The sequence below is a fragment of the Gallinula chloropus genome (assembly GCF_964237585.1).
Source record: "Gallinula chloropus genome assembly, chromosome: 3".
Taxonomy (NCBI): Eukaryota; Metazoa; Chordata; class Aves; order Gruiformes; family Rallidae; genus Gallinula; species Gallinula chloropus.
Genome location: NC_140087.1, coordinates 96,633,836 through 96,648,427, shown reverse-complemented (window position 1 = coordinate 96,648,427; position 14,592 = coordinate 96,633,836). Strand labels below are relative to the sequence as shown.

At 37.3% G+C, this 14,592-nt stretch overlaps 1 protein-coding gene across 1 annotated transcript in view; it reads right to left on the bottom strand.

Moving 5' to 3' along the window:
- Positions 1–14,592, bottom strand: part of DST (dystonin) — a gene marked incomplete at its 5' end in the record, with an annotated part of 301,073 nt that overhangs the window by 44,860 nt on the left and 241,621 nt on the right. Inside the window, 8 exons of the mRNA XM_084262411.1 lie at positions 318–440; positions 1,147–1,373; positions 1,719–1,950; positions 4,724–4,927; positions 7,915–8,133; positions 9,830–9,937; positions 10,112–10,231; positions 13,869–14,075. Of these exons, the coding sequence (XP_084118537.1) occupies positions 318–440; positions 1,147–1,373; positions 1,719–1,950; positions 4,724–4,927; positions 7,915–8,133; positions 9,830–9,937; positions 10,112–10,231; positions 13,869–14,075 (1,440 nt within the window). The remainder of the gene's footprint in view (positions 1–317; positions 441–1,146; positions 1,374–1,718; positions 1,951–4,723; positions 4,928–7,914; positions 8,134–9,829; positions 9,938–10,111; positions 10,232–13,868; positions 14,076–14,592) is intronic.

Below are 14,592 nucleotides of genomic sequence, written 5' to 3'. Positions count from 1 at the left end.
TTTTCTAGAATTACTCTTGCAAAAAGCAGCCATCTATTGTACTGATTAGTGAGTGCTTTTCAAAAAAACCTCTGTATTTTACAAAAAATTTAACCCATAAACCAATAAAATAAAATTTTCTGTACATTTTAATCTAATCTGAGTCAAGATTAATTTAACTGAAAAGCAAGCCTTGCTTTAACACAAAGGCTTTAGAGGTATCTCACATTCGCACAAAAATTTTATTTTCAGAATTTGCTTGGGGTGGAGGAGAAATACCAATTTCCAGCTGAACAAGCATCTAACATAACAAATTCAAGCATCTGCATTTCCCATACCTCATCTATACTCTTGTTGACAATAGGTTTGTCAGGCTCTCCACAAGCAGCTCTAAGTTCAGATCCAAGGCTCACAACTGTTTCTAGCTCTTCTTGTAGTCCATCAATTTCTTCTTTAGCAGCCTACAAAGAAGAAAAAAAACAATCCAACACTGCTAATACTAAATTTAATAATGTCTATATAGTTTGTTTTCGAGATAGAACATGGTAGGATTTGCCCTTTGTTTTCTTTCAAGTCACTTGGAGTTAAAATTGGATTCTCAAAATATAAGCATCCCTTCACAGTGAAATTAACTGACATCAGTCTAAATTATAACAATGGCACATGATGTCATTTTGCATGAGAGGGAAAAAATAAACAGGAAGTTTTAAATTAGATTTCTTTAATCAAGAGTGTTTTCTGTTTCAGAGGTTATCATTGAACCTTCAAATCTTTAGCTATCAGCATAAATAACTACAAACTTAAAGCATAATACATAGAGCATAACACATCTGCATACCTTTCATTTAGATGCTACGTATTACTCAGAGAATCTAAAGTATGTATAACTCAGAAGTCTCAATGGCATGCTTATTATATACATGTTTATAAACAGATATGTAAATATAATGACAGGCACACGTTGCATGCTCACTGCAATTAAGCACTGATACACATTATCATAGACTCTTGAGATCTCATTACAGTAAAATTCTATACAATTATCCCTCTTGGTCTCTAAAATAAAATAAAAATAAATATTCTTCTCTAGCATTTAATATTAAATCTATCTTTTCTCTCCTTACTGTAAATAAAACACTTTAATTCAACAAAATACTTTCTACTGACCTCAGCAGCTTCTTGCTGTTGCTTGACTACAGACGGGTCAACTCCAGGTCCCTCCAGTTCTCGAATGAAGTCCTGAGTATCTTTAATAGTAGCTACAAGAGCCATATGATCGCACCAAAACTTTTCAGCTAGTTCCATTACATCCAATAATTTGGCCTCCCTTTCCTCAGTCAAGGTCTGGATGTCTTCCCAAATGAGGACCATTTGGTCTAGTTTATCTTGAACAGCTAAACAACAAAGGAACTAGATTACTACCTTGGCAAACAATTCTTGGCCATAAATCTCTCTACAGTTGTACAGCAGAAACATATGTGTCCATTTTAAAATTTAGACTCTAAAGTTGTTTCTTTACAGGACTCCTTAACAATGTTAAGTGGAAACAACCAACATGGCCTTTAAAAATAAAACAAAGGTCATATCCACGATGAATTATTTTAAACTAATGCTTTGCTTTCATAAGCAGCTTTACTGGGAGAACACAATCCTCAGATTATTAGTCATCAGAAATGAAGATTTTTATATGCTACAGCTTGCCACATTCCCACTACACAGAACTTTTCTCAGTCTACTACCTTTAGCAGATATATCCTTATCAGCTCCTTCTGAGCGAGCAATCATTTCCTCCCCTCTCTGTTTAAGGGTCTCATACACCGGCTGAAGTTTTTCCAGGTCCACTGAAACATTCTTATTTTCACTGATTTGCTCTTTAATCTTCTCAACCTCTGCTGAGATCGAAGGTGGCTGTCTCAGACGTTCAACTATGCGTTTCAGACTCTCAAGAGTTGGATCTATCTTGTCATGAAACTGGGAGGGTGGTAAAGGACAGAAAGTGGCAGAGAAATTAGAAAAAATAACTAAAAAAGGGCATCTGAAATTATCTTAGAAAAAAGTACTTTAAAATTAACATATTTAACATATCTACATGCAACATGCAATACCATCCTTTGTGGTTCTTCCCCTCTTTTAACGTCCAAATTACAAAAACAACCTTGCAAAATGGTACTTCCTCTCAGATTTAAGAATTTTACTATTTAGACTGGGTGCAGTCCTGAGACACTCCATGCAAAGAGACTATCTATATGGCCAAATCCACTTACATTTAGTCCTGTATAATTCATACAGTAGTTCATACTTTATTTTGGAGAGCCACAGTTTTCTGATTTCATATTTTAGAAAGATATTTACCTTAGTATTAAATACATACATTTTCATACTACCCTGGCACACAACTGTCAGTTAGGATTTGATATGTAAGGTCGTGCAAAAAGACATTTGTTAGTGCCCAACTGATGCCTGTTGCGTAGTAAAGCTACATTACTTTCTGCAACTAAAAGCACACCAAAGTGTGTATTATGTTCACCTATGTTTGATGGAGCCCAGGTAAGGGCCCAGAAACTCAATTATAGCCATGTGAATGTGGTTCATCTTTTGATACAGGTCCAAAGATCACCTGAAATATACACTTTTGAATCCACAAATATTCCTGAAAATACCTCACCACTATGGCCCTTTCAAATTACAGAAATTATTGAATTGTGGGTGCATTTAATGGTCATCCAGGATCTACAAAATCCACTCTTGACTACACTTGGGAAAGGTGCTATAAAGAACACAGCAAAACGAGATGATTTTGTGTGACAAATAGCTGCATCCTTTCTATTCAAAGGAATATAGACAATATAAATGTAATTACTTTTTTCCCATCATAGAACCCACTTCAAATTAGGCTCTGATTTTTAATGTTATGGACTCAGTGACTAATGTTGTGGACTCAGTGTTTGTATCAAAAGTGTGAACATCACACAATCCAGCAAAACGTGTTAAGAAAGATAAGCAGTCCTCCCATGTTAAAGACATCTGAAAAAATTATTGTGGCAACAAGTTCTTACCAAAGTGACAAAACCTGAAATTAGATTGACAGAATTCAGGTCTAATTTTAGGACATACATATTACGTTTTATAATTGTCAGTGCATTCAGTCAGCCTCCTTGTATTCCTGCTTCACTGAATGACATGAGGTGTTTTAGAACTTAAAAGGAAGAAAATGCAAGTCATTACAGCCTCTCATTCTGGCTCCATAGATTATGTCCTGCCTTTGATACATAATGCAATTTAACGTAATTTAGAAACTGCAGAGTTAAATAATTATTCTTCCTGGACTGTCTAGACAAACATTGTCATCGCTATCACAGTACAGAGCCCTGATCTATTTACACATCTTAATAAAAAAAAAGGAGATTATATAAAATTACATTCTGGGTGTTACAATGTTTGGCTTTGCCATCTGCATATACATTTACATATATAAAACAAACCTTAAAGTAATGCATAAATAATTAACTATTTTCTCAACATCTGATTATATCTAGCTGTTACCAAATAATACATTTTTATTCTTGCGTTCTGTACTTAGCCAGTACAACATGTTAATGTCTATCACATACAAAGCAGGGACTCGAATGCTAAGTAAGCATCTCAAATTCCAAATGAGCAGCTTCAAACAGCATGAGGACTCAGCATTTATGATTAAAAACCCCACTGAATCTAGGTCATCTTTCAGTAATGTGAATAAGTTGTTTAAAATTAAATACAATATAACATCCATAGCCAGGTCAAAAGCAGGATGATGTCTGATGTCACTTTTCCTTAGCTTCTTAAAATCAGTCTGTATTGTCTAGGAATATGACATCTGTACAATGATCTATGACAAAAATTATTTAGAGTGTAGATTTAATGACAACTTTAAGGTGTATTTATTTTTTTAGTATTTTACACCTGAGCAGGATTTAGCACCTAATTTCCAGCACAATTTCCTATAAAAGTAGTAGAGGACAAAGTATTTTTATTCAGGTTTTTGTCTGGGTCCGCGTACACACTTTCACTAAGTTTTACTCAGCTCCAAATTGAGAATAAAGAGATTTAGTTTGGGTTTAAAAACAGCCCAATATTTAAATGTCTCTAGAATTTGATACCTAACAATACTCTATTGGGGTTCATTGCATTGGCTGATGAACCTAAGATATGACGCTTTTATGGACTTGATCTGAACTTTATGATGACATTTTGTGAGGTCTAGCTTTACTTGCTAAGTTCTTCTGGGTCTGCAAAAAAGACTAAACACTATCACCATTGCCCAACTACCCTCTAGTTCTATTGGTAACAGACTGTAACTAAAAACGCCGAGTTTGAGATATAACTATACTCAAGTTAACTGATCCAAGTGATGTCCATACACAAAGCATCAGCAAGCAGCAGACCAGCAAGAGAAAACAGAATAAAGTTAAAACAAAATCCCAAACTTTTATATCAAATGTTGGGGTTTTTTACTTCAAAATTAAGAAGCAGTAACATTTTTAAACTGCAGAACTCAGAATACTGACCAATATATACAATTATAAACTCTTGAGAAAAAGAAAAATCAGTGCATAAGCAGTGATATATGAACATTCACAGGCCATTAGGCTGAAAGATACAGATAAAACAGCAGTTTAGTCTTGATAAATACATGTAAGATCACAATATCTGTGTGTCTTTCCATTTGAATGAATCCAATTACACTTAAAATTTGAATTGATACCTGGGTACACTGAGAAATGGCTTCATCCAGTGCCAGTGCTCGCTTTTTGACATCTTCCTTAATTTTACTGTAAAGGGTGTCAGCTGCCACGTATTTCTCTTGGATAGAAAAACCTTCTCCCGGGCTCAGTTCCAGCAACTGAGGCCCAGTTTTGTTCATCTTATCTATATGAGGCTTGTGCTCAGCGATCAGCTCACGCAGTTGCTATAACAAATGAAACAACTTATCAGTTTCTTAGACTTGCACCACCACATTACAGCTGTCCACACTTTTAACACATCCAGCTGGCAAGACATTCCAAACAAATACCCTTCCATCCTAATGTAAAGCACAAATAATATCAAAGTTAGTGATCACTGTGCCAGTGATGGCTCCCATTCCAACACAGAGCTATCCAGGCATGAAACATCACAATTAGAGACGCACTGGAAAAGGTCATGCTGTACTCTTGTAGGACATATGATTACAGGCAAAATGTAAGATGCTAAGTACGCATATTATGCTGGTAACAGACACTCCCCATCATATTTAGTACCTATAAAGACAGAAATGGCAACAACATTCCAGACATGTGCATAAGACCACCAGGTGTGTAATTTACATGTTAATATTTGTCACTTGCTGCAAAGCCTTCCAGAAAGAAAAGTACTGGCATTGCAAGAAAATGAATTCAAATTATCCTTAAGAAGAGGACAACAGTGTAAGGAAGGGTGAAAGAAATCAGTGAAAAGGACTAAAGGGCAAGGAAGACTATCATTAGAGACCTAACCACCTAGTTTAGCAATCTTCCCGCTGGCCAGAAGACTCCCCCTCATCATCATAACAGCACTATTACCTAACTGACACAAAGTTTAGAAAGTAATTCATAAGTAAATTTTATTTGATCTCAGCTGTCCACTCCCTCTCATCACTCCCCTCCCCCCAAAGTAAGTTAAAACTGTGAGGAAGACACTGCAGAGGCACATGGAAGTGAAAGGTCACAAGGTGTCTTCCAACTTGTGTAAGGATTTTGGTTTTGTTTACTTGCACCCATAGATCTGACAAAAGGGAAAGTTTGTGGGAATAGCCCAAACCTCCCCTCTAGTTTTTATTTATTTTCTCAGCTCATTCCTCCCTTTCCAGAGCAATCCCTCTGCCCTGTGACGCACTGTCCCTCTCAGTGCTGTGAACTCCACATTTCTACCCTATAGCCCCTGTGCAGGAACACGAGAGGCACACGCTCTGTTCCTCCCAGCTCAGAGTTTGTTTAAATTAATGAAGACACAGAAAAGGGCCTATATCAGTCTTAGTGTAAATAAATCCTCGTCTCTTCAACTATGGTCCTTCCCTTAAAAAGAAATCCTTGCTTGCTTACTTGTTCTTCTCCAGAAGAGGAGAGGTTGGAAAGATTGGAAAGACAGTGACCATGAGTCTCTACAGTTCCCTTATGACAAAAAATGCAATAAAAATACATCCCCCCTTCTAGCTGCTTACTAATAATGTAACTGTACCCCTTACAACGAGAAAAAATATGTTGATTAGTAGTGAAAAGGAAAAGGCAAAGCTAAGAACAGTTTGAAAGTTTCCAGAAAATAATTTTGTATGTGAGCAACTGTCTGATTTGACACAAGGCCACAAGAGCTCACAGTTCTGCATCCAAACCTTACTCCACTGCTCTGCCCACAGCTCAGTTCAAACCAAACTGACTGTGTGTTTCTCGCATGGAATCAATTCTGTGAATTCCATGACTTGGAAGAAAACCAGCCATCAATAAATACATCAAAACAGAAATGTAAGTGAATATAGAAAACTTTTCAGTTCACATTCAGAATCTTTCTTTCCTTTTTTTTATAGAGCAATAAATGATCTGATCTCCTAAATTATCTACTATTGGGTAAACAAACAATTCCAGTACACAAGTATCTCAGGATCAGATTACGTGTTAAAATTGCCTGCCATTAATCTTCTACTTAAAAAACAAATCTCAGCTAATAGCATGGCCCAGGGAAAATGCAAAAATACAAGCTCATCTGCAGGGCCTCTCATGCAAGCGGAATGATTAAAGTAGATGGGGAACAATCCTGTAAGTAAAACAAGCATGACTTGGTTCATGGTGACTAATCAGAAAAGTTTGTAAAGCTCATGTTACATAGCTAGTCTTAATACAGCATGTTTGTTCATTGTGGGCATAATAGGATGACAAATGAGCGAACCCAGTGTTTACCAGTACGTAAGAGTGGCCTATCTTCATTAACTGGTCTCAGAGTAAACAAGACTTCGAAGCCAGGGCTCATCCTATCTAATTCAAGTCACTTAACTGAGGCAGATAAAATAGAAAAACCCTAGTTACTCTATGCTCAGACAAGTATATCCAGTAGTCATACGGGCTTCAGATGTGCCAAAATATGCAGGTTTTTAACCTCAGTGGAACACATCTGATTCTATGTGATACTAGTAGCCATACATGAAACGTGCTAATTTTTACCCCAGATGATTACACTTACGTGTAAGAAATCCCATATGGTGGGCAGCCTACAATGCTCCTGCCTCTGTTTTGTGAGGTTACAGTAAACAATTATCTCTTTTAATAATTACATAATAAAAATACTTGACATGATGAATGATTCTGGGATTGGCTGAACCCAAGCAATCAATTCTTGGCCCTCTAATTGTCCATCTTCCTGTCCAAGCCAAGTTTAGTTCCAATGGTACCAACAAAACAAAAGCCAAATTTTTTTACATGTACATAAGGTAAACATATGTGCATATTTGTAAACAGACTGTACACAAAGGCAGCATTTCACTTTCAGCATGCTGACAGCAGGTGCTGCAGTTCTTGAGATGGTCGCGTTTTACCTGCTTTTGTTTCTTGCTTCATCATCTCTTGCCTGTTCTTTTTATGGGTTTGCTGTGCTCCAGTACTGCTTAACTTTTTGTGCTCAGTTCTATCACAACAATGGCAATTTTTCCCCTTTAGCCCTCTTTTATGCTTAGACATTGTTTGTTGCCTTCCCCAGAGAATCTTGTTTGCATGTGCCATTTCAGAAACAGCAGAGGCACAATTAAAATGTATTCCCTTTGTATTATTATTTTAAAGTATAGGAAAGTATAACTGTCTGGGTGTTCAGCATTTAGCAGAGTAATTTACAGTTCTAAGCAGAATACTGCTTTGCTTTTGACATTTTGGTTTTCAATACTGGCAAAACACTTACCCTGTGCTCTTCTTGTTGTTGCTTTAAAGTTTCATATTCAAGGGCTGGTGCAGGGAGCTGAGATATGATCATTTCTGTTTCAGTTAACCATGGCCAAAGCTCTTCATAAGTCTCCCAGAACTGGTTAACCAGTGACTGAGCCCGTTCCAGCTGGAGGTTTCTCTCAGAGTTCATTTGACAGACTGCATCATACTTCTGTAAGAGGCTTTCAATTTTTTTCTGTAAAATATTAACAAAAGACAGCAATGCATGTTTTTCCACTTGTCTATTACCTTCATTTCTAAACAGTCTTTGATAATTATAGCACCAAAACAGTGACCCAAACTTTAATTTTGATGATGTTTCTGCAGTATCTCTGTTTAAGGTGGACAGAATCAATATTGTGGGAGGTCAGAATTCAGGAGAGTACTTTCAAAGTCATCAGAATGTATGTAATGATACTGGGATTTGCAAGTAACACTTTATTCATAGGGCTTCCAGTCAAGCTGCAAATGATCTGACTGCTGATCTTAGCCACACTTCCTTACTGCAGATGCTTATCTTCAGTGACACTTGGCAGAAAGTAAGTTTTCCACAGCAATTCTGAATCAAAGCATCATGAACAATATGCAAAAATCTGGGGCTTTATTTTTCTTTCAATCTGGCAAGAGGATAGGGTATATTGTTATGCTTGTAGGTTATGAACTTGCAACACAAACCACAAAATATTATTTTACAGGTTAGCAAACGTTAATTAATGAGGATGTGTTACCATTAATAATATGATAGAACTACAAGGTTTAAACATTACAGATCTACTGTATTTGAGCATGTGATAATAAAAGAAAGTATCAACTAGCTATACATTTTTCCTGTGGAAGACTGCCCATGTTATCATTTTTATGAAATATTATATGTGATAATGCACATAAATACTAGCCTTGGAAAAACTGGATCTATAATCAAGCCATTGAAAGTGAAATAAAGAATCCTTTTTGGCAGAACAAGCTATTCTTTCATTTGTTATGTCTTGCATGTAAATTAAGTATAGAGATGCTATCCAAAGGACAAAACATAGCCTAACACACAGATATTGCAGAATCACAGAATTGTAGGGGTTAGAAGGGACCACAGGAGATCATTGTGTCCAACCCCACATACAGTATTTTTGACAAATATTTAAGAGACTCACATAAAACTGCTCTCCCTTATGACTACAGTTTCACAGACAGAACATTTCAGCTATTTTAAATTCACTTAAGAGCAAATCAAATTTATTCAGATACCCTGCAGCAGAGCACAATTAGCAAAGTATTGTTGCTCAAGGAGGGTGGTCATTGGAAGGACTAAATTTATGCAATATATCCAGCCTCGCTGTAATTCAGTAAAACAACCCAACCTCACAACTAACCCATTCTTAAATGCCAACACAAAAAATGTGTCTGTGCATGTACCCAGCCCCAACTTCAGGCTCTGTGTGTGCGTAATCAACAAAGGCATAAGGATTCCTTTCATGGCCCGCATTAGTCAACAGGATGGCAAGTAAGGGCTACATTGAAATCAGCTGAAATGAAAGTAAAGATGCACACTGAGGTGCGCAGGCATTGAATCTGGCACAGAAACACACATGCCCAGAGTGTGACTGACCCAAGAGAACTGGGGAAGATAAACAGCCAGATTCTGCACACACACACCACCCTAGATGACTAATACCTATTCACTCAATTGTCCATTGGCTAAAATGCTATTTACCATAGATGAAGACGATAAATGGGGCTCCAAATTAGTACCAGGCAATGAAGCAAGTACACAGTGTTTGCTCTTTGAACATCCTGAAGGAAGTAGAGTTATATACAACAGCATCTCTTCTAGTATTACAGTCCTTAAATTACTGTCTGTGTATCTACCACTGAAGCTGCAACTTAAGAAACTTTACCTTCATGGTCTGTTTCTCTTCTTCAGTGCACGTGTTCATAATCCTATCCCCAGATTTAACAAGTTCATCTATATTATCTTTGTGTCTGAGAATCTCCATGGTAAAAGCCTTGAAATAGAATAAAAATCAGTCAGGAAGAAAAAAAAACAAAGTACACGGAGCAAAAAGTATTTTTGAAGTGCATTATGATGGACTGAAAATTAAATTATGCCAGTACATTTTCTAGATGGAGAGTGTGCAGGCCAATAATTAACATGACAGTTGAAAATGCATTTCTTTTACCTTTTGAACTTGTAGCTGAGCCGTGGTCTGGTCTTGCTCAAGCCTAATGTCACCCAGAGACATCAATTTCTTTTCTGTTTCTGCAATCCAGGCAAATTCAGCATCAGCTGCTTGATCAAACTAAAGAAGGGAGACATGAAGTAGTTCAGTGGTTTTATAGACATGAAATAAGTGTTTCAAAAATGTTAAAGATGATCAAAAAGCACATTTTTGAATTGTTAGAAAGACAGCAACTCTTTTTCTGTCTAACATTTTTATACAAATGCAAACCCCACAATTATTCTGAGGGATTGTCATGCAAGAAACTTAATTCATAAGCATGACAAAGCAACAAAAGCAAATACATTTTTCCAAAGCCTACAGCTCTCTAACAGACATAAGTAAATGAAAAAGGTTATAACTTCAGATTTTAAACTAGACTGTTTATTTTCATTTTATTCTGCATTCACAAGTCTTTTCCATCTCCATGTTTATTATTACCATTAGTGTTGCAAATATCCCAAGAAATAGTTGCTTCACGTTGTACTTTTAAGATTAATAGCTTTGGTATTAAATGATACAGGCAAAATAACCACAATTCTATTTAGTAAGTGGAAAAATCTCACTGAATTCAGAGAAGATTTCATCCAAAACTAGACCTAGGATGAAATGTGAAAATTCTCTGGGGCATTTGGGAGCAGGCAGTCCTTTTCCTAGAAGATGAACTTTTGACTACCATTAGTCAACACTTGAATGTTTCAGAAATTACCGCAAAGCACCAAAGTAACGAGGAATTAAAAGACCTGTTTCTTACTAATTTGCAAAAGAGACCACATGATCCTGAAACATGGGGAATCTAATTTTTCTGAAAAGTAAAACCATTAAAAAAAAAATCAGACATTCTCTCTTCATCTCAAGTTTATAGAGATATATCTTAGTACACACACGTTGCAGTACTCAATGGGGGCTGCGTTGAGATTAAGCCATTGAGAAATATTATATGGCATGATGAGATGCACAAAAGAGTCACCATAGAAACTACTAAGAACTAATTCTTGCATTAATTTGTTTTAAACTCTGATCCCTCACCGCAATTAACTGAATTAACTGAACAGTACTATGACTGAGCTAATGTGAAAGTCCATCAGGACATTTTAGGTCATAACCTCCAACCTGTGCTGCTAATATCTTAGAACTCTCTTTCTGACACTCTCATCTTTTAAATCCGCTTGTCTGTGCCTCTGTGGTGGTAGACTGTGGCAGCCTGACTCCCATAACCTAGCTGGAGTTCACTTTAGCCACTAAATCAGTCTCGTCTTAGTGGTTAATCATGAGTCACACAAAAACAAAAGCAGCGCTTCTGAGATTTCATTCATTATGAGTCAATCTTTTCGGCCTTTCTAATTCATTTGTTACATGAAAGGGAGCACAAACATTCTTTTTCACTGTATGTCATTTCTCATTTAAAGTAACAGAAAGTGAGGTTTGTCCTAAATATTGCGACCTCCTAATAGAAAGGTATGTTCTGAAACAATCCCAGTACTGTAACCATTCGCATAAAAGCGCGTGCAGCAGCGGTAGTTAAACCCTGGCTTTAGAAACTACAGTTCTCAACCAAGCTCTTCAGAAGCCCATCTGTTTATGACTGAAGAAGTTGAATGTGCTAGATGGACAAAGTAACTGCAGTATGCCTTCCCCATACCAAATACCCATACTGAGCAAGTGTTTGATAGAAAACAACAAATACACAAAATCAACCCACGGCAGAGAAACTTCTATGTTACACATCATTAAGGAAGAACAGGGCTCTAAACTCTATTTGCTAAAGATTTCCAATTTGTGATGTCCAAATACAACATTAAGGAATAAAAAGCACAAAATTGGTACCCTCTGCATCCAAAAGTTGATGGGTTTCCTTCCCATTATGCACGACAGTTATTTATGAGCCCTGAACTTCACTTGAGTCACTGTAAAATCACTTATTTCATCCCCACCCGGTTTAACCAAGCATAGTTCATTGTGGTACTTTTTCTTCTAACCAGGAATGACTGACATCTGAACATGATGACATTGTGATTTGCTCTGTGAATGCTTTCTAAAGCACTTTCTAAGGCTAAGAGCAACAACTAAAGCCAAAAGTAGACCTTCTGTTTCCACATCGCACTCCTTCACTCAAGGTAAGACTTTGACCAGTGCCTTCAGTCTTGAGAAATGAAGATGGAAAAAGGTAGCTGAATTTACAATCATTTTGCCCAGGCAGTTAAAAGAGAGGAAGTGCATTAGTATACTAAGGCTTCCAGCTTCTGTTCACAACATAAAACAATACGCTTTTGGGTTGATGCATTTCTCACCTTGGCCAAAGTAACATCTAGCACAAACCTCGTACTACTCCCACTGAACCCTCATGTTCTTGGTGGCTTTGTCCTTCACCCAAAACTTTTTAATAGTACAGGCACTTGAGCAAGTTGCCACAGAGTAAGCTTACAGGGCACTAACGTCTCCAAATTTATTTTTTAATTTGTGCATGGTCTTTCTCTGAACTAAACAGAAAGTAGCTTATCCCTCACTAGAAGCATGTTAAGCCACTTGCTATTTACCATAGGATATACTGTATAGGAATATATAGTGGTGATGTGATTTGGGCTGAAGCGGAGGTTAGGGGTATGCAGGATGGGGGGTGCAATGTGTCCTCACAACATCAGCAAGTGGAGCAGCACCTCTGGGCTTTTTATGCCTGGACCTGAAAATGCTGAACTTGTGTTAAGGGATGCAACATACTCAGAGAATTCAGAAAAGCTGAAGGAGAGCCAGCATCTACTCTCCTTTCTCACCTTATTACTCACTACAAAAGTCACCCCTATTTTTGAGGATTTGGTTAACGAGGCAAGACAATATTCATAGCAAATCCCTTAAAGAGAAACACAAAGTTATTTTTAACCTCAGCTGCAAGGAGATCTGAGTTATTGCCAGCCTCTTTTAGTCAGCTTTCAGCAAACTGAAAATATCACGCATGCTTTCTCCTTGTCCTCTTACACCCGTTTATGGGAACTATTAGCAGAAACAGAAATCTCCACTAATATTTTTATGCCTGAACTGTAGGCAGGCACCGTAAAATTCTGTTTCCATGATGCATTTATAAGCAAGCTTAAATATGGGACTATTTAGTGATGAATTTAAGAGTGCCAGTTCCCAAAGTGCACCTATACAAATACCTCTGTGCATGTATAGAAAGCTGCACACATTAAATTCCTCAACTTTTGAGCCCCAAGAAGAAAAGCATGGATATAAATAAATGCAATTGTTATTTAAATCCTCCACCACAGCGTGAACAAGATGATCCAGCTTTTAATTGCTGAAAGTACAGAGGAACTAGACAATCAGCTGATGCTAAAAGGTGTGGCAACCCTCGTGATTTCAGCATTGCATCCAGTAAATTTGGCCAGGGATCTGGACCATATTGTACTTACACAAGATCTACAAAAGACACGGGTTGTTCAGTTCTTACTTAAGCAAATTCCCTCTGAAGGAGCCACACGATAGCTACAGCAATTTTAGATACTAGACTGCTGGGTGTGTCACCAAAGAGGCAGACAACTACCACAGCATACAGATTAGCTGAGTTTTGGCACTCATATCGTAACAGTGGGGTCCCATTTAATTCAAATAGGCCTTTTGCTGCTCAAGCACAACAAACTTTTGGCAACATTATTAAAGGACACCTTTGGTTCAGGTAGATGTGGCCAAAGACTGTTACTGCCCAATGAACAGTTTTCAGTACCTGCTGGGATCTCAGGATGGCGGCATCAATCTCATCCACTTTCTGAGAGATTGTGTCACTCACTAATCTGTAGCGTTCGTTGTCCTCTGTTATCATCTTGTCGAGCCCCTCTCTGGCCCTCCATGGCACCAGCTCCAGGAAGGCACTGCCAACTTCATTCAGTGTGTCCAACAAGCCTTTGTTGTTCTTTGCTTCTTTTTTCAACTCCTGAAAAAGGCCATTTAAAATAAACATGCCAGCATACGAGCTCAACACACAGCTTGGATGTGTTTTTTTATTCTTTCAACTACTCTGAGCCTAGAACTGAAATGTTTTCCAGGAAACTAGAGCACACTTATTTGCAGTCAACTTTCATAAGATTTTCCAAACCATAAGCTGTTTGACCAAAAAGTGAGTGATCACCAAGAAGAATTTTCTACAGAACGTATCTTAAATATATTTCTGCAGTCAGTATGACAAACTGAAATCCGTTGTAATTTTGTAAGAGTTATTAGTACCTAATGAAGTAACCAAAGAAAATAAAGCTAACACATATTCTTTGCAACCTGCAACCCCATAAGGAAGTAAATCACTAGCGAGTGAAATCAGGCACGCGGTAAAACAAAGTATGATGAATTTGGGTGACTTCTTTTTTTTGAGCTTTCCCCCAACATGACCCACACCGTCCAGTTCATACTACAATTTTTCTTTTGAAGTATTGTTAAACAAGACTAATAGCATGTAT